The 23119-nt window shown below is 38.7% G+C and overlaps 1 protein-coding gene across 10 annotated transcripts in view; it reads left to right on the top strand.

Moving 5' to 3' along the window:
- kmt2ca (lysine (K)-specific methyltransferase 2Ca) overlaps positions 1–23119 on the top strand; it is a 471931-nt gene that overhangs the window by 260813 nt on the left and 187999 nt on the right. For all 10 annotated transcript variants that reach the window (XR_005942627.1, XR_005942628.1, XM_041184363.1 and 7 more), the window contains exons 11-14: positions 70–245; positions 3505–3668; positions 13664–13780; positions 18197–18909. Coding sequence is in view for 8 of the 10 variants with exons in the window: in XM_041184363.1 (XP_041040297.1) it covers positions 70–245; positions 3505–3668; positions 13664–13780; positions 18197–18909 (1170 nt within the window). In the remaining 2 variants the exon portion in view is untranslated. The remainder of the gene's footprint in view (positions 1–69; positions 246–3504; positions 3669–13663; positions 13781–18196; positions 18910–23119) is intronic.

Here is a 23119-nt window from a genome sequence, read left to right as displayed (position 1 = left end):
TACATTATTTGGTTGTCTTGTTGCATTTATCTGATATAATTCAACACGCATCTTTTTTTCCCACTTCAGAATTGCAGGGTGTGTGTTGACTGTGGCGCACGGACCAGCACTCATTGGCATCACAATTGTTCACTTTGTGCTACCTGTTACCAGCAACAAGACCACAGCCTGCCTTGTCCACTCTGTGACAAGACCTGCTACCAAGACTCCCAGAAGGATATGCTGCATTGTCAGATGTGCAAGAGGTAAGAAGGTTTCTCTGACTTGGATGTTATAACCGTAGCATCATTGAGGGTTGCCTTTAGCATATGTAATTTTCTTTTGATTCTTTATTTTTGCATTCTGTCCTTTGCCCTCGCATTTTGACTATCCATTTATTACTTGCTGCTTTAAGCATTGCCTACTCAGCTAACCTTGTCAATCTGTACATAGTTGAGCGCAGTATTGTTAAGTAGCTAGGGCCTTTAAAAATGGATAGGTTTGAAATACCTACCTGCCTGTCGATAATTCAAAATTGGAGGTGTTTATATTTAGCATACTCAACTACTGATCATCTGTTGAGTTTGAAATTGTACTATGATAGCATAAAGAAAGATGAGCATTTATATAGCACCTTTCATGATCACTGGGCTCCCCAAAGTACTTATAGCCATTGAAGTGCTTTTTGAAGTGTATTCACTGTTATAATGTAGAAATGTGGTAATGTAGCATTAGCAATTCTCCACTTAAGTTGGTGGAGGGTGTTCCACAAGGTTTATCTGGATTAGAGATGCACTGGCAGCCTCTTATCCTGGAAGAGATGTTTATTTGGTTGTTTTCTTAACAGTTCTTTAGGTTTTCTGAACCCATTCTGAATCCGTAACCTTAACATTTGACTTTCATTTTAAGTTAATGGATTCTGCCCACATTTTGTATTATGAGGAAAGTTAATGTGGTTTTGTTTTGCTGTATATTCAAGGAGGTGGAATTTAAACATCCTGTCTTGGTGAAATCTGTTGCATTGGTTTTCTGCTACTCATGGTTATAGTACAGAAGTGTCTGTGCTGGCTCTTTGAAGGAGTAATTCACCTAGTGGCACTCTCCTGCTTTCTTTCATAGCCCTGCTCATTCTTCCTTTTCGGATAATAATCCAATTCCTCCTTGAATGTCTCAATTGAACGAGCCATCCACCACACTCTCAGGTAGTGCATTACAGATCCTAATCACTCACTGTGTGAAAAAATCTGTGCCCTTTGGTTCTTGATCCTTCCACCACTAGGAATAGTTTCTCCCTACCTACCCTCTCCAGTCCCCTCATGATTTTGAATACCCCTGTCAAATCTCCTCTCAGCCTTCTGTTCAAATTTATCTGAAGTTCCTCATTTGTTTAAACCATTCTCGTGAATCTCTTCTGCACTCTCTCAAATGCTTTCATGACCTTCTTAAAGTGTGGTGGCCAGAACTGTACATAATATGCCAGTTGAGGCTGAATCAGTGTTTTATACAGGTTTAAAATAACTTCCTTGTTTTTGTACTCTCTGCCTCTATTGATAAAGCCCAGGATGCCATATGCTTTATTAACCATGCTCTCAGCCTGTCCTGCCACTTTCAATGATTTATGCACATGTACACCCAGGTCCCTCTGCTCCTACACCCCCTTTAGCACTGTACACTTATTTTATATAGCCTCTCTGCATTCTTCCTACCAAAATGAATCACTTCATACTTCATTACTGTCTGCCTTTTATTTTGTATCAGTGAGGTTTATAGTTTGAAGCCAAAGTCACAAAGTCAAATGATATTTATTCTTCTGCTATCCAAAGAGCCCAAACGCAGGTAACCTGTCAATTCAGTTAGCTAATCACAGTATTGACGGTTTCTGTTTGACTTCTGGACAACACTCTATCACCTGATATTGTGCGTATCAAGAAGTACTCCAGTATAAAGGGCAAGAGCTCATTTTGCACAAGGCTGAAGAAAAGCATCAGGTGAAACGCTAAAATTTGATGTTCGCCATTTCCGACTTGCAGGATCTGTTCTAATTTTCTGATTTTCTTTTGTTTGCCTTGTTTTGAAAGCCATCAGGGCTTTCTTTGCATCCATCATTTTCGGCCCGTTAATTGCCTTCTCCATGCAAGATTTGAACAGTATTCATGCAAGTACCCACTTTTGTAATGTGAATGCCTCAGTTCAGCTATTAAAGGGGAACAGCTGCTGTCTGGACATAAAGCCAGACGTTGTGCTTTTATTGCCCTTTTGATTAATATTTCATTTTTCTTTGGATAACTCCTCTAACGACCCTTTTAATGGGGTTTCATCATTGAACTAATAGGATTCAGGCACCTCGATCTGTAGTGTTGGGGATTAGTCATTAACTCTTCACTAGAGTATTGTGCTGCTGGAAATTCTTTCAGCTGTTGCTGTGAAATTTATGAGAATGCTGTTGTTGAATCCTATCTTTGCCTCAGTATAGCTCATTCAAGCATCAGGAAATGGCAGGTATGAATTTGGAGTTTTTTTTTAATATCCCATTTGAATGGAGTCTGGTTCTTCCATTTGGCAACAGATATTTCACTCGAATGTTAAACAACTTTGAAAAGAAGTAGGTACGTGCAAGAACTGCTCATTTAAAAAATGTGTTTTATATGTAAACAGATTATATGCTTGTCTGCTCTCAGTCTTTCTTAGAGGGTCATTTGCCTAAGAGAAAAATAAACTGTGTTGAAATTGTCAAACTCCCTCCCTCCATTTAATTGTTTTTTGACCATCTTTACACTGACATTGATCACCTACTGTGGAGAGTCAGTTGAGCATGCAGCCTTGGAAACAGATTGTTAGTGGGCAGAAGTAGACACCTTAATCCATGCATGTTAAAGATGCACTGGAAAAGAGTCCCTTGTCGTCTTTCCACCTCTTTTCCCTCCATCCCTCCCCATAACTCTATGACAAATGACTTATAGCAAGCATTAGTTCCAGGTTGAGTGATTGCACAGTTGACACATTGCCAGGGTTGTGCCAATGCTGCTGTTAGTCCTCCAGTAAAATGAGCAAAAGCAACTTTGGCTTAATGCTCCTTCTGATTCTATTTAAGGCTTTTTTGTGAATCATTTGACTGAAGTGCAGTATTTACCACCGTTTCATTAAAAGCTGCATTGAGCACTCATTATGTATGTCCTTCAATCGTAATGTGCTACAGAGCAGTGAATTTATAACCAAGACTTTTGAGCCTGAATGCAAGCCTGCTTGACTGAAAATTTGGAAAGCTAAATTTATTGTCAATTTTGATTCCATTTTCTTTGTAATTTTTCAGTTTATTCGTTTGACTGAACTATTTCATATCCCTTTTAATTACTTTTTTTCTCCTCATTCCTTCCTGTGCACATGGCTCAGCTAAGTCAGAACAGTAAATCCTGGGCTGTTATGAACTCTATGTCTCAGGAAACTTGAAAATTCATCACTGCAACCATGACTTGTATATTTTGCATTTATTAAAACGTTCAACAGTCTTTGTGGTATCCTCTCTAGATGGATTCACATAGAATGTGACAGATCTTTGGAAAACACTGAGGACATTTCGCTAAAGGAATGCTATATCTGTACATTGTGTAAAGAAACGGAGGCTGCAATGGAAAATATTCAATCTTGTGATAACAGTAAGACTGTTGGCTCGGTTCAAGAAACTGCTATAGGTAAGAATATAAATACATATTAAAAGTTAACACATTAAAAGTATAAAAACATTTCACTTACTGAAGGCTTAGTATTGGAACTGGAGTATTGTAATTGATTTCACTTTGTGTAGTAATTAAATTGAACATGGGCCTTTATTGCAGCAACAAAACTCTTCTGGAGGCTAGAGTAACTACCGAACTATTGGTGAACTGCATTGGATTCAAAAAGATTACCCTACTTTTTATTGCATCAACCTTGTACCTCAGTCATGGTTGTATTCCATTCTTGAGCGACCTTGCATTGCCCCAATTTCCCTTCCTTCCCCCAAAGCAAGAGAGTAGTCTGAGTATAACCAAAGGATAAAAGTGTCAGATATGAAAAGGTCATCAAACATGTGTTTTCTAGTAAGTCGCTATAAATGCTTTTGTGCATGATAAAACTGATTCTAATGCTAATGGAAGACTGGGTTGTTGAGTTATTTTAAAGGGTGTGGTCAAAGCATCCATTTTTCAGATCATAAATTTTTTTGAATTTAGGAAGACTCCAGCCTCAACTCAATTTGCATTTAAGTAACAGGACACTGTTAGACTATCCACTCCCCAGTGTTGATTAGTGATTCATGTTATTATCTTCACTTGGCAACAAGCTTCACAGAAATTTCCATGTAATGAAATTTCCATGTTCCAAATAGTCTTTTGCTATTTTGGAGAACTTGCCACCAGCCTGTGCCATTTCTTCGTATTGACACGAGAGATTTTTCTATCCAAATATTTTTAAACTCATAAAAACAAAAAAACTGCGGATGCTGGAAATCCAAAACAAAAACAAAAACAGAATTACCTGGAAAAACTCAGCAGGTCTGGCAGCACCGGCGGAGAAGAAAAGAGTTGACGTTTCGAGTCCTCATGACCCTTCGACAGAACTTGAGTTCGAGTCCAAGAAAGAGTTGAAATATAAGCTGGTTTAAGGTGTGTGTGTGGGGGGGCGGAGAGAGAGAGGTGGAGTGGGGGTGTGGTTGTAGGGACAGACAAGCAGTGATAGAAGCAGTTCATCAAAAGATGTCAACAACAATAAGACAAAAGAACACACAGGTGTTAAAGTTGGTGATATTATCTAAACGAATGGGCTAATTAAGAATGGATGGTAGGGCACTCAAGGTATAGCTCTAGTGGGGGTGGGGAGAGCATAAAAGATGTTAAAAAAAATAAATAATTTTTTTTTCTCTTTTTATAATGGAAATAGGTGGGAAAAGGAAAATCTATATAATTTATTGGAAAAAAAAGAAAAGGAAGGGGGAAACAGAAAGGGGGTGGGGATGGGGGAGGGAGCTCACGACCTAAAGTTGTTGAATTCAATATTCAGTCCGGATGGCTGTAAAGTGCCTAGTCGGAAGATGAGGTGTTGTTCCTCCAGTTTGCGTTGGGCTTCACTGGAACAATGCAGCAAGCCAAGGACAGACATGTGGGCAAGAGAGCAGGGTGGAGTGTTAAAATGGCAAGCGACAGGGAGGTTTGGGTCATTCTTGCGGACAGACCGCAGGTGTTCTGCAAAGCGGTCGCCCAGTTTACGTTTGGTCTCTCCAATGTCTCCTCTACACTGGAGAGACCAAACGTAAACTGGGCGACCGCTTTGCAAAACACCTGCGGTCTGTCCACAAGAATGACCCAAACCTCCCTGTCGCTTGCCATTTTAACACTCCACCCTGCTCTCTTGCCCACATGTCTGTCCTTGGCTTGCTGCATTGTTCCAGTGAAGCCCAACGCAAACTGGAGGAACAACACCTCATCTTCCGACTAGGCACTTTACAGCCATCCGGACTGAATATTGAATTCAACAACTTTAGGTCATGAGCTCCCTCCCCCATCCCCACCCCCTTTCTGTTTCTCCCTTTTTTTTTCCAATAAATTATATAGATTTTCCTTTTCCCACCTATTTCCATTATAAAAAGAGAAAAAAAAAATATTTATTTATTTATTTTTTACATCTTTTATGCTCCCCCAACCCCCACTAGAGCTATACCTTGAGTGCCCTACCATCCATTCTTAATTAGCACATTCGTTTAGATAATATCACCAACTTTAACTTAAACACCTATGTGTTCTTTTGTATTATTGTTGTTGACATCTTTTGATGATCTGCTTCTATCACTGCTTGTTTGTCCCTACAACCACACCCCCACTCCACCTCTCTCTCTCTCTCTCTCTCTCTCTCTCTCTCCGCCCCCCCACACACACACCTTAAACCAGCTTATATTTCAACTCTTTCTTGGACTCGAACTCAAGTTCTGTCGAAGGGTCATGAGGACTCGAAATGTCAACTCTTTTCTTCTCCGCCAATGCTGCCAGACCTGCTGAGTTTTTCCAGGTAATTCTGTTTTTGTTTTTGTTTTTAAACTCATGATTAGTTTAAAAAATAGAATTTCTTGTTTCTTCACTCCAGTGAAATAATTTTTTTAAGCATGCCATGTGTTAGAATGCTGGGATGAGAAAAGGTCTCTATTACAATTAATGTGCAGATAAGGTGAAGAAAAAGAATAGATACAGGTAGTGGACTATCCGAGGGCTGCTTTTTTGTTTGAAGTTGTTTAGAGTTTTCTCTTTTTGGCTTGTTTTTGAAGGAGTTGAGGGTGGGCCCATTGCCAGTTGCATGAACCCACTGTGTGCTGCTAAAGGATTCATTTATATTCAGGAACTTTTAAATTTGTCTTTTAGTTAATTCTGTGCTGCTGGGCATGGAACACTTCACATTTTGGACACAGATGTTGGTATTGAGCAATCCCAGATCAAGTGCAGCAGTTAAACACGTGTGAAATTCAGGTTACAATACTGCAACAATCTGCTTTACAGCCATGCTTGCCAGGAACAGAGTAAAAATCGCCCAAAGTAATTTCAGATAAGACTAGTGCAGAGCCTTTTATGGTATCTATCTGAGTTGGACTTGGACCCACGTCTTCAGTGTCTAGCCCGTTGTATTACCCAATCATTTACCGACGTGCAGGCTACACAAGTGCAATTTCAACGTCTTTTCATGTTCTAGAATTTCTTGGCTTTAAACTAATAGGTCCCCTCAGGCATTTTTCAAAGCTAATAAAGTAAATTTTGAGAGATGATGATCAGTTTTAACACGGGTACGTTCATGATGTACTACCCATTTGGCAAGGCATCCTGCAAACGTTTAAACTCATTAGTTTCCAATATATTCCCGAAACAAACTTTATATGATGCTTGCTATACTAAAGAATCTATTGAGCAAGTTTAATCAATCCAATATAATGAAACACACCTGCAACCAGTTAAAGAATGCACTCATGCTGTAACTCTTTCGAGTACAAACCTGTTTCCATCTGTTTCAGATGAAGTTACATTGTTTCATAGTTTGCCATTGTGAGATTTGAACTCTTGATACTCTTTTTGAGTAAACCTGTTTCCATCTGTTTCAGATGAAGTTACATTGTTTCATAGTTTGCCATTGTGAGATTTGAACTCTTGATCTTGGGGTTACAAACCCAGTACCATAACCACTTGGCCATTTAGGCCTTTTTACATTGTTTGCCATTGTGAGATTTGAACTCTTGATCTTGGGGTTACAAACCCAGTACCATAACCACTTGGCTATTTAGGCCAAGCGCACTCGTGCTGTAGGTGTTCCTCCCAATGTGAGACTATTAATCTCCATTTATCTTTTTAATGTTTTTGTGCTATTTCTTGCTGTTACCTAAATAGCTGTTGCTAACGATGCAGGTTGGCATTCTCAACATTTTTTTTGACTGTGACTGTGTGGATTCTGAAAGTTGGGACACCTAAATATCATTTGCTGTACGTATTGAGCTGACTTTCATTAGGGGACATCATTCATTTGGTTGGAGTGCAAAAAGTTGGTTTTGCCAGATTATTAATATTATGCGTTTCAGCATCCTCTTTGTCAATAGTAAGAACTGGATTCACAGATCTGTAAGGTTAATTTTCATTTGTGATTGTGCTGTCTAATAGTGCACTTTGTGTATTCGAGTAGCAGAATGCAGGGTTTTTGTTTTCAACCCTCCATCTTGCTTTGCTGAAAACATTGATCCTAGCAGATATAGTTCCAAAGGCATCGGCAACCCTTCATTACTGTACCCAAGTGGTCACTTGATGTATATGGGTATGTATACCAAGTCTCAGCAGCTATTAGGCTGTTCAAAGACATCAGCTAAAACTAAGATAAAAGCAAAATACTGCGGATGCTGGAAATCTGAAACAAAAACAGAAGTAGCTGGAAAAACTCAGCAGGTCCGACAGCATCTGCGGAGAGGAATACAGTTAATGTTTCGAGTCTGTATGACTCTTCATCAGAACTAAGGAAGAATAGAAATGAGGTGAAATATAAGCTGGTTTGGGGGGGGGGTGGGGGTCAGGTAGAGCTGGATTCAACAACTTCATATTATGAACTCTCTCCTCCATCCCCACCTCCTTTCCGATTTCCCTTTTTCCAATAATTTATATATTTTTTAATATATTTTTCTTTTCCCACCTATTTCTATTATTTTTAAATTTATTTCCATCCATTGTTTTATCTCCACCTTTTAGCCTATTTCGATCCCTTCCCCCCACCCCACCCCCACTAGGGCTATCTGTCATTTGCTCGTCGTGCATTCTACCCTTAATGTCACCACTGTCAACACCCCTTTGTCCTTTTGTCTATGACATCTTTGACAATCTCTTCTTTGCCTCTACCTATCACTGGCCCTCTATCCAGCTCTACCTGTCCCACACCCATCAACCAGCTTATATTTCACCTCATTTCTATTTCTCCTTAGTTCTAATGAAGTGTCATACGGACTCAAAACGTTAACTGTGTTCCTCTCCGCAGATGCTGTCAGACCTGCCGAGTTTTTCCAGCTGTTTTTGTTTTTGTTTCTGTTTCAACTAAAACTAAGTCTGTGCTCACGCAGTCAATATGTGCACTTAATAACAAGGGTCCCTGAATAGTAGTCGAGGAAATCATGGCTAATCTCCTTCCCACTTCCAAGGACACAAGCTAATTGTACTGCTCTGATGCCCATTAATAAACAGAAATTTCCTCAAAAGACAAATAGTGACATAAGAAAAATTCAGTAAGGCTACACTAGACAAGAGTGCAAAGGAAAGATTTGATAATATAGACTCGGTTCTCATCTCACTCTGGAAGCAAAGCTTCTCTGTACTTGTCTTCCCAGAAGTGAGCTATCGAATGTTATATGCCAGAATGCTCCTTAGTTGCTCCATCATACATTTATTTTGGAGACTATAAACATATGAACTAAAATCTAGTGCTTGCTGCAATCTTATAGTTTTTCTTGACATTCAAAATTGTTTGCCATTTTTTTAAGAACACATTGGCAGAGTTGTTAATCTTTTTCAAATAAGGACCCCAACTGATGTACAAGATTGAGGGGCATGGACAGGGTGGATAGGGAGCAGCTGTTCTCATTAGTTGAAGGGTCAGTCACGAGGTGACATAAGTTCAAGGTGAGTGGCAGGAGGTTGAGGGGGGATGTGAGAAAAAACTTTTTTTACCCAGAGGGTGGTGATGGTCTGGAATGCACTGCCTGGGAGGGTGGTGGAGGCGGGTTGCCTCACATCCTTTAAAAAGTACCTGGATGAGCACTTAGCACATCATAACATTCAAGGCTATGCGCCAAGTGCTGGTAAATGTGATTAGGTAGGTAGGTCAGGTGTTTCTCACGTGTTGGTGCAGACTCAATAGGCCGAAGGGCCTCTTCTGCACTGTATGATTCTGTGATACTGTTGTCCGGTTTGTATTTTGTGAATTCCTACTTAGCTGCTGCATTGATTACACTGAAACACACTTTCTGCCTCTCAAATAACTTTTAATGAAGGCTTATTGTTTTCTGTGAGGCTTGCTGTGAAAGAATTTATTTTCAGTATATCTTTCATCGCAAATTTGAAGGCGACAAAAATGTCTGTCCAGGACCATTAACTTAAATCCTACTGATAGCAGTTGAGAAAATTGAATTTTACTCACTTGTGAAAATTGCCTGAGAAAAATAGGATCTAAGAAAAATTTCAAACTCTAGGTTACAACAGTGGCTGCATTTCATAAGTACTTAATTGTCTGCAAAAATATTGCCCTGTGGTTATATAAATGCAAGCTTCTTTCTTTCCTTAAATTTGACTTAAACACATGGTTTCCTCTTAGAAGGAAAAACATGGACGATGTAAATATAAGAGAAGTAAATGCAAGTTATGGTTAACATACCCTTCCCAAGTATGTTTTACATGTGTTTTCAAAGATGTGTTTTCCCTTACAGGCAAACTTTAGGGAGAGCTTCACAGTTCTAATGACAATGAGACGTATCACTTAGGCTAGGGCTGAACTGGAAAAAAGAGTCTTCCTCAGTAATTTCCCCATGTTCAGGAAGTTCACAGTGTGCATCTTTAAAGGGTGGGGAAAATTGCAATGGCTGTGGCAACAAATAGAGCAAACAACATTACAGCAAGCCAAATAAAGTAGACAGGGCAATTTTGAGGGAACAACCTGAGATTCTGGAAGCCAACCAATTTTTATGAATTGGGAGTCCTTTTGTTTTGCATACAGCTGTTCTGATTTTTATTTTCATATCTTTATATAAAAGTTTTAATCAATGACAGTGAACAGTCCTATCATATTTCAAATATTTTAGACTCCTTCTGTAATAAATCCAAAAATGCTTTATTGGAGAGGAAAATGATTGTGCTACGTAGGACATTTAATCACGATGCTGTCTTACCCGAAATAATTTAATTCTGCATAGTCACTTGTTAGTTGTGGTTCATAGATCCAGCCCCAAAAACGACATTGATTTACACTCCAAGCTGGAATTATTTTTCTTCAGCAAGATAAATTTTGGCAGCAATTATATAATTTAGCGACTCTTATTTTGGAAAAGATCCTAGTTTATGAAAACCTTGTGTTCTATACTCTCAGCACCAAAACTTTAAGATGTGCCAGGTGGAAGGTATCACTTTCTTTTTGCAGGAATAATAAATTGGGACATAAGATTATTATGTAATGTCTAATTTGGCACTTAGGTTGTCCTACATAACATAACTCAATAACAAGGACCCTATTTAACTCTTGGCATACACCAAAAGTACTGAAGACTGAACATTTCTGGCTAGGAATAAAAACAAAAAGTGCTGGAAAAACTCAGCAGGTCTGGCAGCATCTGTGAAGGGAGAAACAGAGTTAATGTTTCGAGTCTGTATGACTTCTTCAGAGCTGAAGTAGAGCTATACGGACTCAAAATGTTAACACTGTTTCTCTCTCCACAGGCGCTGCCAGACCTGCTGAGTTTTATTCCAACGTTTTTTGTTTTTATTTCAGATTTCCAGCATCTGCAGTATTTTGCTTTCGTCCTTCATGTCTCACTAGGAATCAATTTATTACACTGCTGTTACATAGTCACAGAGTAGTTGATTGACAACTTATTCGTCACAAACAATGTAAGAACTGGCTTTAGAATTAGAAAAGAGCATTAACTCTGTACAGTTTGACACAACATATTTCAATTCAAAATTACGATGTCACAACCTTTGCGAGGTTTAATTGTACAATTTCAGAACTCATTGTTGAGGGTCATTGTTCATGTGGCAAAGCTAGCCCATTTCCATTTTATGGATAAATAAAGGGTTTCAATCATCCTGTGTCCATCCTGTGCTCCTGTGTACATCTTCAACTTGGAAAGCGTCAATATAAAACAATTGATAATGTAGCAATGTAATTGTAGATAACTAGTTTATCTTGCCCTGCTTCTAGTTCGCACTCTTTTCTCAAGTTGTTTGGAGCTGGTTTATTGTTTCATATCTTTGCATAGTTTCCCTTTGGGAATAGTGGAGAAGTATTGGAAGGGGTAGCAAACTGGTTATAAACCAGTGTAATGAATGCTCCTTCCATGGCCAACAAGCCTTGGAGTGTGACTTGAACCCAGAGGTTCTGGCTCAGGCAGGGGCACTATCTGCTGATTTGGTGTGGTAGAGCTGTAGAAGTTGTATTGTGAAACTGTATCTCAGTTGGATATGAGCAATTGCCATGTTCTCTAAAGGTTTAAAATCCTTATAGGAACCCTTTTAGCGCAATCCTCTTACGTGAACTTAAAACAAGCTTTAAGATAAAAGCAAAATACGGCGGATGCTGGAAATCTGAAACAAAAACAAAAATTGCTGGAAAAACTCAGCAGGTCTGACAGCATCTGTGGAGAGGAAGACAGTTAACATTTCAAGTCCATATGACTCTTCATCAGAACTAAAGAGAAATAGAAATGTGGTGAAATATAAGCTGTTTAAGGGGGGTGGGATAGGTGGAGCTGGATGGAGGGCCAGTGATTGGTGGAGGCAAAGTAGAGATTGCCAAAGATGTCATAAACAAAAGTTCCAGTCAATCGCAACGCAAACTGGAGGAACAGCACCTCATCTTCTGATTAGGCACTTTTCAGCCTTCCAGACTTAACATTGAGTTCAACAACTTCAGATCATGAACTCTCTCCTCCATCCTCGCTCCCTTTTTGATCCCCTTTTTTCTAATATTACTGTATATTTTCTTATATTTATATTTTTTTTTTCTTTTCCCATGTATTTATTATTATTTTAAAAATTTGTTTCCATCCATTGTTTTATCTCCATCTTTTAGCCTATTTCAATCGCTTCCCCCCACCCCACCCCCACTAGGGCAATCTGTCACTTGCTCATTCCTTAATGTCACCATTAGCACATCCTTTAGCTAATATCTCCACCGTCAACATCCCTTTGACCTTTTGTTTATGCCATCTTTGGCAATCTCTTCTTTGCCTCCACATATCACTGACCCTCTATCCAGCTCCACCTGTCCCACCCCCCTTAAACAGCTTATATTTCACCACATTTCTATTTCTCTTTAGTTCTGATGAAGAGTCATACGGACTCGAAATTTTAACACTGTCTTCCTCTCCACAGATGCTGTCAGACCTGCTGAGTTTTTAACAGCAATTTTTGGTTTTGTTTAAAGCAAGCTTTATTCAATAGGTTTCCTTGATCATTCAGAAATTCTTGCAAATGATATGTTCTATAACATTCATAGCACCTGGCCTCGGGGTTTGGTATCCAGTAAAGTATCAACACTGCAATAAGATTAGAAACATTTACACAAAATGCAGAAGGTGCATGGCCAAGAACTCTTGTGAAAAGTGATCACATTAGTAAAATAAGCCATTAGTAAAGATCTGCCTTATTGAGAATAACCTACTTTCTTGGCCTTGTTCTTGCCAATCTACTTGCTGCATACACATCTGCCCATGATAGCATTGGCAGGAGAGACTGCCAGACAGCCCTTGTGGAGAACCAAGCTTGATCCTCATATTGAAGCTAATCCTGCATTTTGTTATGTGGTACCACCACCATGCTAAGCTGGGCATTCGAGTGCTAGGCATCAACAACACCAGACCTGTATACCACTATAATCTGTAACCTCATGGTCTAGCATGCTTCCTCATTCCTACAGCAACATCCATCTAGGTGACGAACCCTGGTTCAATGAGGAGTGCAGCAGAATGTGCTGCAGGCATTTATGAAAATGAGTTGTCAATTTGACTGTTTTATCCAGCATCCAGTTTAAGTTCATAATTTTGTTTTAAGAATTTCCTCCTCAAAGTATGTTTGGAAATATTTTAAACTAACAAATATCTACGTGACCTAAAATAGCTTTATATTTTTTCACAGAATATTTTGCGGTTTTAAGTGATTTTCTCTTCAGTTTTTACAACAGCTAATTGTTAATATTCAGTGTTAAATCAACATTTAATTATTGAGTGCAAACGCTGCATACATTTTAATTATGTTTAATAAAGCTGCTAATAATAAACATCTACATATTTGATTAAAAACAGGTATTTTTTATTAAATGAGATCTCTTATCAGAAATTCATTTTACTCACAGTAAAATGTTCCATTTAAATTTGATTTTGATAAGCGGCATTTAGACTTTTACTACATTTTTTGTTTTGATATTTCAAAACATGTAGGTGTTACTGAAATCAATGGGACTATTAAGGAAAAATTACCTCAAGGAGAAAGTGTTCACCAGCCAGACTATGGTATTAACCATGTGGGAGATCAGACTGTTGTGGCTAATGGAAATGGTAGGAACCATCAGTTAATTTGATTTTTCCTTTTTATGTGATGAGAACTGTGCTGATGGCTAACAGCATAGTATGTAACTTAACTCCTCATTCTGTCTTTTCAAGTAGCAGTAAAACATATGTCTTATAAGCAATGACAGGAAAATATTCAAGTCCTTCAAATTGGGTAACCTTTCTTATTATCTCACATCCATTGGCTTGCAGATTGCATTTACTTTCATGTGCTGGAATACATTTTAAACAGGGTTTTAACAGAAAGAGAATAAATCTGAATATTTATCCATTTACAAATATTCTACAGTCCTGTTGATACATGCAACTGTTTCTTAAACAGTTCAAGACTTTTCACTTGCACTCTTTTCTCTGAAAGTCCGTCACAAAGATCGATCACTGTTTATATGATGATCTTACTAGATTTAGGAGTAATGTCAGTGTTTTACTAGTTTGAACCTTTACACCCTTGCATTTATCTTTTCCATTTCCTTGACTATCTTGTATAGCTCTGTAAGATCACCTCTTGAATTTTTCCAATTCAAACTGAAAAGCTTAAGTTTCTCCAGTCTTTCCTAATAACTCATACCCTTAAAGTTTGTGATGCTTCGTGCTGCCTCCATTGAATGATGGCATTCACTGAACTGAACATAGTATTCAATGTCCAGTCCAGCCAGTGTGCTTGATCGTTCCTTCCTCTGACTTGCATTCTGCCAAGTCACACATTTTGTTCACTAAATTTAGAAATTCCTTAGTTTGTCCTTGGATTGCAGTGCCCCCTACTAGTTTTGGCCTTGCCTGTAAATTTGACCATTTTGTTTTGAATTTAAGTTGCAAGTTATTGATAAAAGTTAGAAACCATAATCTTCAGATTTCTGTCCTGAAACTGAAAAGCATTATTTATCATGGCATTATCTGCACAATTGTGAATAGACATTTAGAAATGTCATTAATTCCTGACTCATGTGACTTGCCAGACTTCAGAGGCATCCATTTGTGCAGTCCAAATTCATATTAGCTACTACTGGTTCGATGATTTTCAGCGTAGAATTTATTAAGCAGGCTGAGAAATGCTTTTCAATAGAAAACATAGGACTTAGAAGCAGGATTAAGCCATTCAACCTTTCGAGCTTGCTCTGCCATTCAATAAAATCATGGCTGACCTGGTTGTGTCTCAACTTCACTTTGCTGTCTGCCCCCCCTAACCCCTGACTCACTTGTCTATCAAAAATCTGTCCAACTCCACCTTGAATACATTTAATGACCCAGCCTCCACTACTTTCTGGGGAAGATAATTCCACATATTAGCTACCCTTAGGGGAAAAAAAATTCTCCTCATTTCCATCTTAAATGATAGAACCCTCATTTTTAAACTGTGTCCCCTGGTTCTAATCTCTCCCACAAGGGATCTTATATGTTTCATAAGATCACCTCTCATTCTTCTGAACTCCAGTGGGTATAGGCCCAACCTGTCCAACCTTTCTTCGTAAGTTAAGCCGTTCATCCCAGGAACGAGTCAAGTGAACCTTCTCTGAATTGCTTCTAACACAATTGTATCTTTTTTTCAAATAAGACCACCAAAACTCTACACAATATTCCAGATTTGGTCTCATCAAGGCCCTGCACAGCTACAGTAAAACTTCCCTACTTTTATATTCCATTCACCTTACAATAAATGCCAGCATTCCATTTGTCTTCCTAATTAATTGCCGTACCTGCATACTAACTTTTTGTGACTCATGTACCAGGACACCCAAATCCCTTTGTACCGCTGAGTTCTGCGATCTCTCTGCATTTAACTAGTATACAGCTTTTCTATTCTTCTTGCCAAAGCGTACAAGTTCACATTTTCCCATATTACACTCCATCTACCAAATATTTACCCACTCATTTAAGCTGTCTATAATCCTTTTGCAGACTTTCTATCTCCTCTTGACAACTTTACTTTTCTACCGATCTTGGTGTCATCGGCAAATTTAGCTACCGTACATTTGGTCCATAAATCCAAATTACTGTGTAGATTGTAAATGATTGAGTATCCAGCAATGATTCCTGTGGCACTCCATTAGTTATAGCTTGCCAAACCAAAAAAGACCCATTTACCCCTACTCTCTGCTCCTGTTAGCCAGCCAATCCTTTGTCCACCTCAAAATGTTACTCCCTACCTCATTATAATACTATTTCGTGTAGTAACCTTTGATGTGGCATCTTGTCAAATGATTTCTGGAAATCCAAGTACACCACATCTACCAGTCCTGCTTTATCCACCTTCATTGGCTATTTTCCAATCCACTGGGACTCTTCCAGAATCTAAGGAATTTTGGAAGATTATAACATCTACTGTCTCTGCAGCCGCTTCCTTTAGGACTCTAGGATGCAGGCCTTGTCAGCCTGTGGGTGTCATATTTTTCCCAGCACCTTTTCCCTAGTGATGGTAATTTCTTTTAAGATCCTCCTTCCTGTTCACCTCTGATCTTCAACTATCTTTGGGAAGTTTTCGAAGCCTTCTATAGTGAAGACTGACACAAAATAGCTGTTCAATGCCTCTGCCATTATCAATTCCCCAAACACACTCACTCTAGAGGACCAATATTAGATTTAGTTACTCTTTTCCTAATTAAATACTTGTAGAAACTCTTACTATCTGCTTTCATATTACTAGCTAGCTTTCTCATACTCTTCTTTCTCCCTCTTTATTATTTTTTCTTAAAATTTGACCAATCCTCTGACCTACCACTAATCTTTGCAGATTTGTTCAATGTTTCTTTCAATTTGGTACTATCCTTAATTTCCTTATTCAGCCATGGATGATGCATCCCTTCTCAAAGAGTCTTTCATTCTCACTGGGATAAATCTTTGCTGAGAGTTATTAAATATTCTCTTAAAAGTCTGACACTGCAACTCCACTGTCTCACCTTTTAACCTAGTTTCCCAATTCACTTTCGCCAGGTCTGTTTTCATACCCTTATAGTTACCATTATGCAGCTTTAAAAATTTTAAATTATCTTTAATCAGCTTATAAAGCATGGAACTTCTTTACACATCTTAACTGGCTCCATTCTGCGTTCAAATTCACCTTTGAAATGGAGCAGTCAAATGAGCTCCCTTTCCTCAGTGTGCTTATTGAGAAATCTGCCAGTGAGTTCTCTACTGCTGTCTACCACAAGCCTACCTTCACTGGTCAATATACGTGTTGGGATTCCACGTGCCATAAGAATTTGCTAAGAATTACACTGAAAACCAATTTAAGATTATCAGTCAGGCTCGCAGTGTGGCTCACTTGCCAGAAGCCACATATATTCACACAGACAGAAGTAGCACGTTCATGCATTGTGCCTTTTTCAACTAAACAAAAGCTTGGGGGATATTCTCTGGTTCATTCCCTCTGGCAATGCCTTGACCAATCAGAGTCAACCTGCCTGGTTTGAATTTGAACAATAGCTTGGTGTTTAACTGTTTCATGGCAGCACCTCTACCAATCAGAGTTCACTTGCCATGCGGTATAAATTGTTGTTCCCTTTACTGCTGATAATCTTGCGATCTGCCCTGATGAGTGCAATATGTTTAGACAGCATGTCTCTCTTTTTGATAGAGGTTGTTGCCAAAGAGTTCCATAATTGGTTTGGAAACTAATTGTTCCAGTAGTAATGACACTGAAGCTGGCAGCATTTGCTGTCACTACTTCTCTGAAACTGACAGCAACTTCTGGAGTCTGCAGATGCACAGTTAAACGCAGAGATCCAGAGTTGCTGTCGGTCATTCTGCGCTTATTTAATGGTCTGTTGTTGAAGACTTAAGATATAACTGCTGCTGAAGAACTTCTCTGGCCCTGGAAAACTAGCTTTTTATTAATAAAGTTATCATAATCGCAACATTTGATAGTACATAAATATGTTTTTTAAAGTTTGCCATTCCAGCTTCTGATTTGTCTGATATGTAAAGCTTTACTTCACTTTCCTTAAAAATTAATAAAAAATGAAGGATAATTAGTGTATTTCACTTCTGGTTTGCTGCCTGTGATTTCTTCAATGTGATTGGCTTCTCACCCTGCTTGATGACATCACTGTTGCTGGCACTAGGAGATTCCTTTGAATTGGTGCTGGATTCAGATTAATGTCAGTAAAGGTGACGTCCAAACCAAACAGATCATTGGATCTTTTTCGAAAGCTGCCTTCGAGGTCAGTGGCAAGTGGCACTTCCTAGCCACTTCAGCAAAATCCAGGCTATTGTTTTGAAACAAATGAGCATTTAGTATTCATAGGACTTGCCTTAAGAGTTGCTGCCAGCTTTGATAAAATAACTTGTAAACTATGTAAGGGCATCCTGGGTTATTTAGCTTTCAAATGTGAATTTCTGAACTTTATTTTTCACGTGCTGAATGCAAGATGATAGATTTTTTCATTCAGTATATGTTTGTGCTTGTAGATTTGGCAGCAGTCCATACAACTGAACTTGTAGAGCCTGATTTTGCCAAGGAGGCTCTTGTCTCTGAAAAAGTACTTGAGCAGCTTGATTGTCCAACAGCAGTGACAGAGATTCAAGAGATGGAGGTGAATGAAAACAAACCTGAAACACTACTGCAACCTCAACTGGATGAGGAGACGCAAAATTTCAAAGATCTTGTTGCAGGATCAGTGCTAGTAAAAGAAGAGCTTCAGTTATGTGAGAACAAGACAGAACTAATGGAGGTTTCTGTTCCAGAAGTGTCAAATAATGAGCTCATACAAGCCACCACACTGATTAAGGAGCTTCCAGAAATTCTATTACGAGATAAAGTGGCACAGAAGAGTGAAGAAAACATTTCTCAAGCTTGTCTCGATAGCAGTGTTTCTGAAGCTGCAAAAGCTCCCAGTGAAAGTGCATCGGAGATGAGTTCAACTGTTGAAAATAAAACTGTCAAAATGTTTGCAGAAACTGGCAATAACTACACACAGAGCAACAAGACCTCAGTTTCTTCCTCATTTGTGACAGTTTCAGTTGGGGTTTCTCCTGTAACGAATGTGTCTTGTGCTTCGGCTGCAGGCACTTTCTCAGGAATTCCTGCATCAACTTTCGTACCAATGGTTCCAAAAATAGGTATGGGAAAACCAGCTATTACCAAAAGGAAGTTCTCTCCAGGAAGACCTAGAATGAGACAGGTAAACCTTTGTCATTATGTTCTGTTAAGTGTATACAAAGTTCAAAATTTAAACAATACAGTTCATCCAATGATGGTTGGAAAATTGCTCCATGTAGTGGAGAGTATATGTGTTTTGAATTTGCAAACAAACCAAGACATAATCCTAAAAGTGCCAAAGAATTCAGGGTCTAGATGGCATTTTTCATTTCCAAATTAAATTGGTGCAAACAGAAACCAAGATGTCTTTTCAATTGGATTTACCCAGCACAAATTTGTGACAGTAGGTTTTAAGTATCAATATAATTCCAATAATGTAAACAATATACATGAAATTCTATTCTTGAAGGAGTGTATTTTTCTTCTTTGCATTTTCTTTTCCAAAATGTTACATAGTAAACCTTAGGTAAATCACTGTCAATCTTATGGTAATCAGATATTGAGGTTTATTGAAAGCATTATATGCCAAAGCTGTGAATTGTTCATCTTTGTTTGAACACAGGAGTTTTTCTCTGCCAAACCTGTGCACTAAAACCCATTCAGCACCTGTTTGGTCTTATGGCACAGAAGCTTTGAGGTGCAAATCCATGAAAATTAATTTGATTTTAATATGCTATTTACCCTTAACATTTACATGAGTATGCTATAAATTATTGAGAACATTTTGAAGCTTTCTGAACTTAAAATTGAATTTTGACACATCTAAAGATCTTTACCTGAAAGCAAAGGATGAAGAAACTTCTTCATCTATGCATGTGCTTCCTTTTTTTGGTACCCCTGGAGTGCCGTGTAAACCTATGGAATGTTCAGCACGTTTGCCAAGAGTGAATTTTCCATCCATTGACTATGAATGGGTAGAAAATTTAGCTAAGGCAAGAATACTTGTTTGTGGCTTGAAAGTAATTTAGTAAAGAACATAGATGTTTATTTTGCACCTAGCTACACTTGGTTTTTTGGGAGACCCAAGATGGCATTGTTGGTATGTAATCTTGTCCCCTTCTATATACACACTTCTGTTGTTGGGTCTCTGTACATAGTTTTTTTTGTGAAGGGAAATGGTGCTGATCCTAATGTAGTGAACGCCATGCAAAGTTTTTGGCACTTGTGATTCATCCTGAAATCTTCATATTCATGTAAGTTTAATTTTCCATTGAAGTTTAGCACTATCTATTAATATGTTTAAGATGCTAACCCTTGGTGTATCATGTTATCTTGTATGCTGAGATTTAACTGGCCTAATTTTTCTCCCGTTTCCCGCTTCCTTCAAATCCCAATGTGGTAACTTGTTTAGCTGGGAGGTAGGTAATATGTTATGAATTGTTTTTGTCTTCTATTAGAAATGTATTTGGTTAAACTGATGGCAGGATGCATGCAACTTGGCTGTGGGCAACTGCTGTGCCTTTAGATTGCATTCCAAGCAGCAACTTTTTCCAAGAGAGGATTTATTGATAGTAATTTGCAAACTGAAGATAATTAATGTGGTTGTCCTGTGTGCCGTCAGAAATCAGAATAAGATTGAGGATTTAAATTGAGTTTCATGTAATCAGACAAAATTTTAAAGAGCATATAAGATTAGCTACAACTTAAAAGCTCATGGTAATTCAAGTTTTATACTTGGCTTCTCCTGGATTAGGTTTTCCAGATTTTATTAAAAATGGAAAACAGCCAGAGTGGAATTTGTTCATTGACTTCACTGTATGGTTTGTATAGTTATTTTCTTCACTTGAGAGTGCTGTAATATGTCATCTTACTGTAATGTTCTTACGTGGAAAGATCAGTTAATGCTGCAAGAGAATAGGAGGAATGACTATACTTTGTGGAATTTCAGCTTGTTAAGCTTCAGCAACTTTTTTGAAGTTTAGGACTATGACAAAACCTTTATACTTACTGGGGTGCATCAGGCTTTTTACATGTCTTTCCGAGCAGCACTCAATTATATATTCCACTGTAATTTATTAGAAGAATTATAAATTCTTTTGTGTCTCAGTCGCCTGAGCATGAGCTGTGAATGTCCCAGCATGCAACAGTATGATTCGTTTTTTTTTGTAAGTGCAAGTAAAAGCTCTTCATACTGTGGGAAGGATTCCTATGTTGTTTTGAATTTCAAAATGACTATTACATTTTTAAAATCATCAAATGTTGGTTATCTTCCATATTTACATTACTCTTTTTAAGTTTCAGAGCAAACTGTAAATCTGAGCTAGAGAGCCAGACAGATGCACTTAATCACTTTTTTGAAATATGTAATGTATTTTCAGCTATATGAGAATACTTCTAGCAAACAGAATTTTGAATAGTTTCATTATGTAGATAGACTGAAGCTAATTGCAAACACCTGTGTTTGTTGAGAATCCTGATATAAATATTTTAGCTTGTCACACTTGTATAGGTAGCTTCTTCACAACAACCTTTTAAGGCAGTACCAGCAGACTTGAAAAAAAACTGCCAACAAAGTTGCTCTTGCTGGTAGAGTAATTGGGGATCTTGGCTGAGGTCAGCTGCTGATGGGTTAAAACGGACAGTAGGCTAGTGTGGGGAATGCATAATGGTGATTTCCAAGAGCTGACACAGGCATGATGGGCTGAATAGTCTATTTCTGTGGCGTAAGACTTTTTGATCATGGAACAGCAAGTGTTATAAATCAATTCTTTGTTTGCATTCATGAGAGAAAAAAGCTTGAGATGTCTGCAGCTGCTTGAACTCAAGCTCAGGATTTCTGGAATATTAGGGAAGATGAGAGTTTCCTGGATCATGCTTTCCAGCAATGGCCACCCCATAGGCAGTAATAGTTCAGGAAAACAAGTAAGTGGCCATCAGGAAGAGTAGGAATAGTCAGGAGGTACAGGAATCCTCAGGGTGTGTGCCATTCTCAAACTGATACTGGAGACTGCTGGAAGTGATGATACGCTGAAGGACTGCAATCCAGACCATGGCACCAATGGCCAAGGGACTGTACTGAGGGGGAATAGCCTTCCCACAAAAAGTGTAGAAGTGAGCTTGTTATAGGAGATTCCATAGTCGGTGGGACAGATAGCCAATTCTGCAACTGTCATTAGTGAGTCCTATATGGTATGTTGCCTCCCTGGTGCCAGGGTAAAAGACATCATGGAGTGAGTGCAGAATATTCTGCAAGGGGAAGAGAGTGAGCCAGCAGTTATGGCATACGTTGGTACCAATGACATAGGGCAGACATCAAGGTCCTACAGTCAGATTTTCAGGAACTAAGTTGCTCCCAGTGCCATGGTTTAGTGAGAGTATAAATAGGAAGATAGTAAGGGTCAGTGTGTGGCTTGAAACATGGTACAGGAGGGAGGTCATCTTGGGGTATTGGGACCAATTCTGGGGCAGAAGGCATTTATTTAAAAGGGACATGTTACACCTCAACAGGACTGGACCAATATCCTCACAGGGAGGTTCACAAATGTGTTTGGGGAGGGATAAGCTAAATTTGCAGGGGATGGGTACCAAAACATAGAAATAGAAAAGAGGAATAAGGTGCATCAAGTTAGAACACTAGGCAATGCTAGAGAAGGGAATAGTTCCATATTAGAAGCAGATGAAGTGAAAATAGTAAGTTATTGGGTGGGTTCTGAGTAAGGAAGAGAATAATAAAGTCTAAATTAGGGTTACTGTGCAAGCATGTGAATGTGCGGAGTGTGGTAAATAAGATTAGTGAGATAAAGGCAGAGATTGCTATGTGATAATATGAAGCTGTGGCTATAACAGAGACCCGGCTGAAAGAAGGGCAGACCTGGTATCAAATATTCCTGGATACAAGGCATTCAGAAAAGATAGGAAAGGAAGGAAAGGGGGAAGGCTTGGCAGTATTGATTAAGGATAATACTGTAGTGTAAGAAAGAGAGGATGTCCCAGAGGAGTCGAGGACCGAATTTATTTGGCTTGAGCTAAGGAGCAAAAAAGGTGCAATTATGTTGTTTGGTGTAGATGATAGGCCAGTGGGAAAGATGTGGAGGAATAAATTTGCAAGAATTATAGAGTAGTTATAATGGGAGACTTTAATTATCCTAATGTAGACTGGGATAGTGTTAGTGTAAAGAGCAGGTAGGGGCAAGAACCCCCAAGAGTGTGCCAGGAAAATTTTATAAAGCAGTATGTTTCCTGTCCAATGAGAAAAGAGGCACTGCCAGACTGGGTTCCTGGGAATGAGGTGGATCAAGTGTCAATAGGAGAACGTTTAGGAGACAATGGTCATTGTATTTTAAGGTTTATGT

This window comes from Carcharodon carcharias, chromosome 3 (assembly GCF_017639515.1).
Source record: "Carcharodon carcharias isolate sCarCar2 chromosome 3, sCarCar2.pri, whole genome shotgun sequence".
In the NCBI taxonomy this organism is placed as follows: Eukaryota; Metazoa; Chordata; class Chondrichthyes; order Lamniformes; family Lamnidae; genus Carcharodon; species Carcharodon carcharias.
The sequence above is the reverse complement of the archived record's forward strand: the minus strand, read 5'-3'. Positions and strand labels throughout refer to the sequence as shown.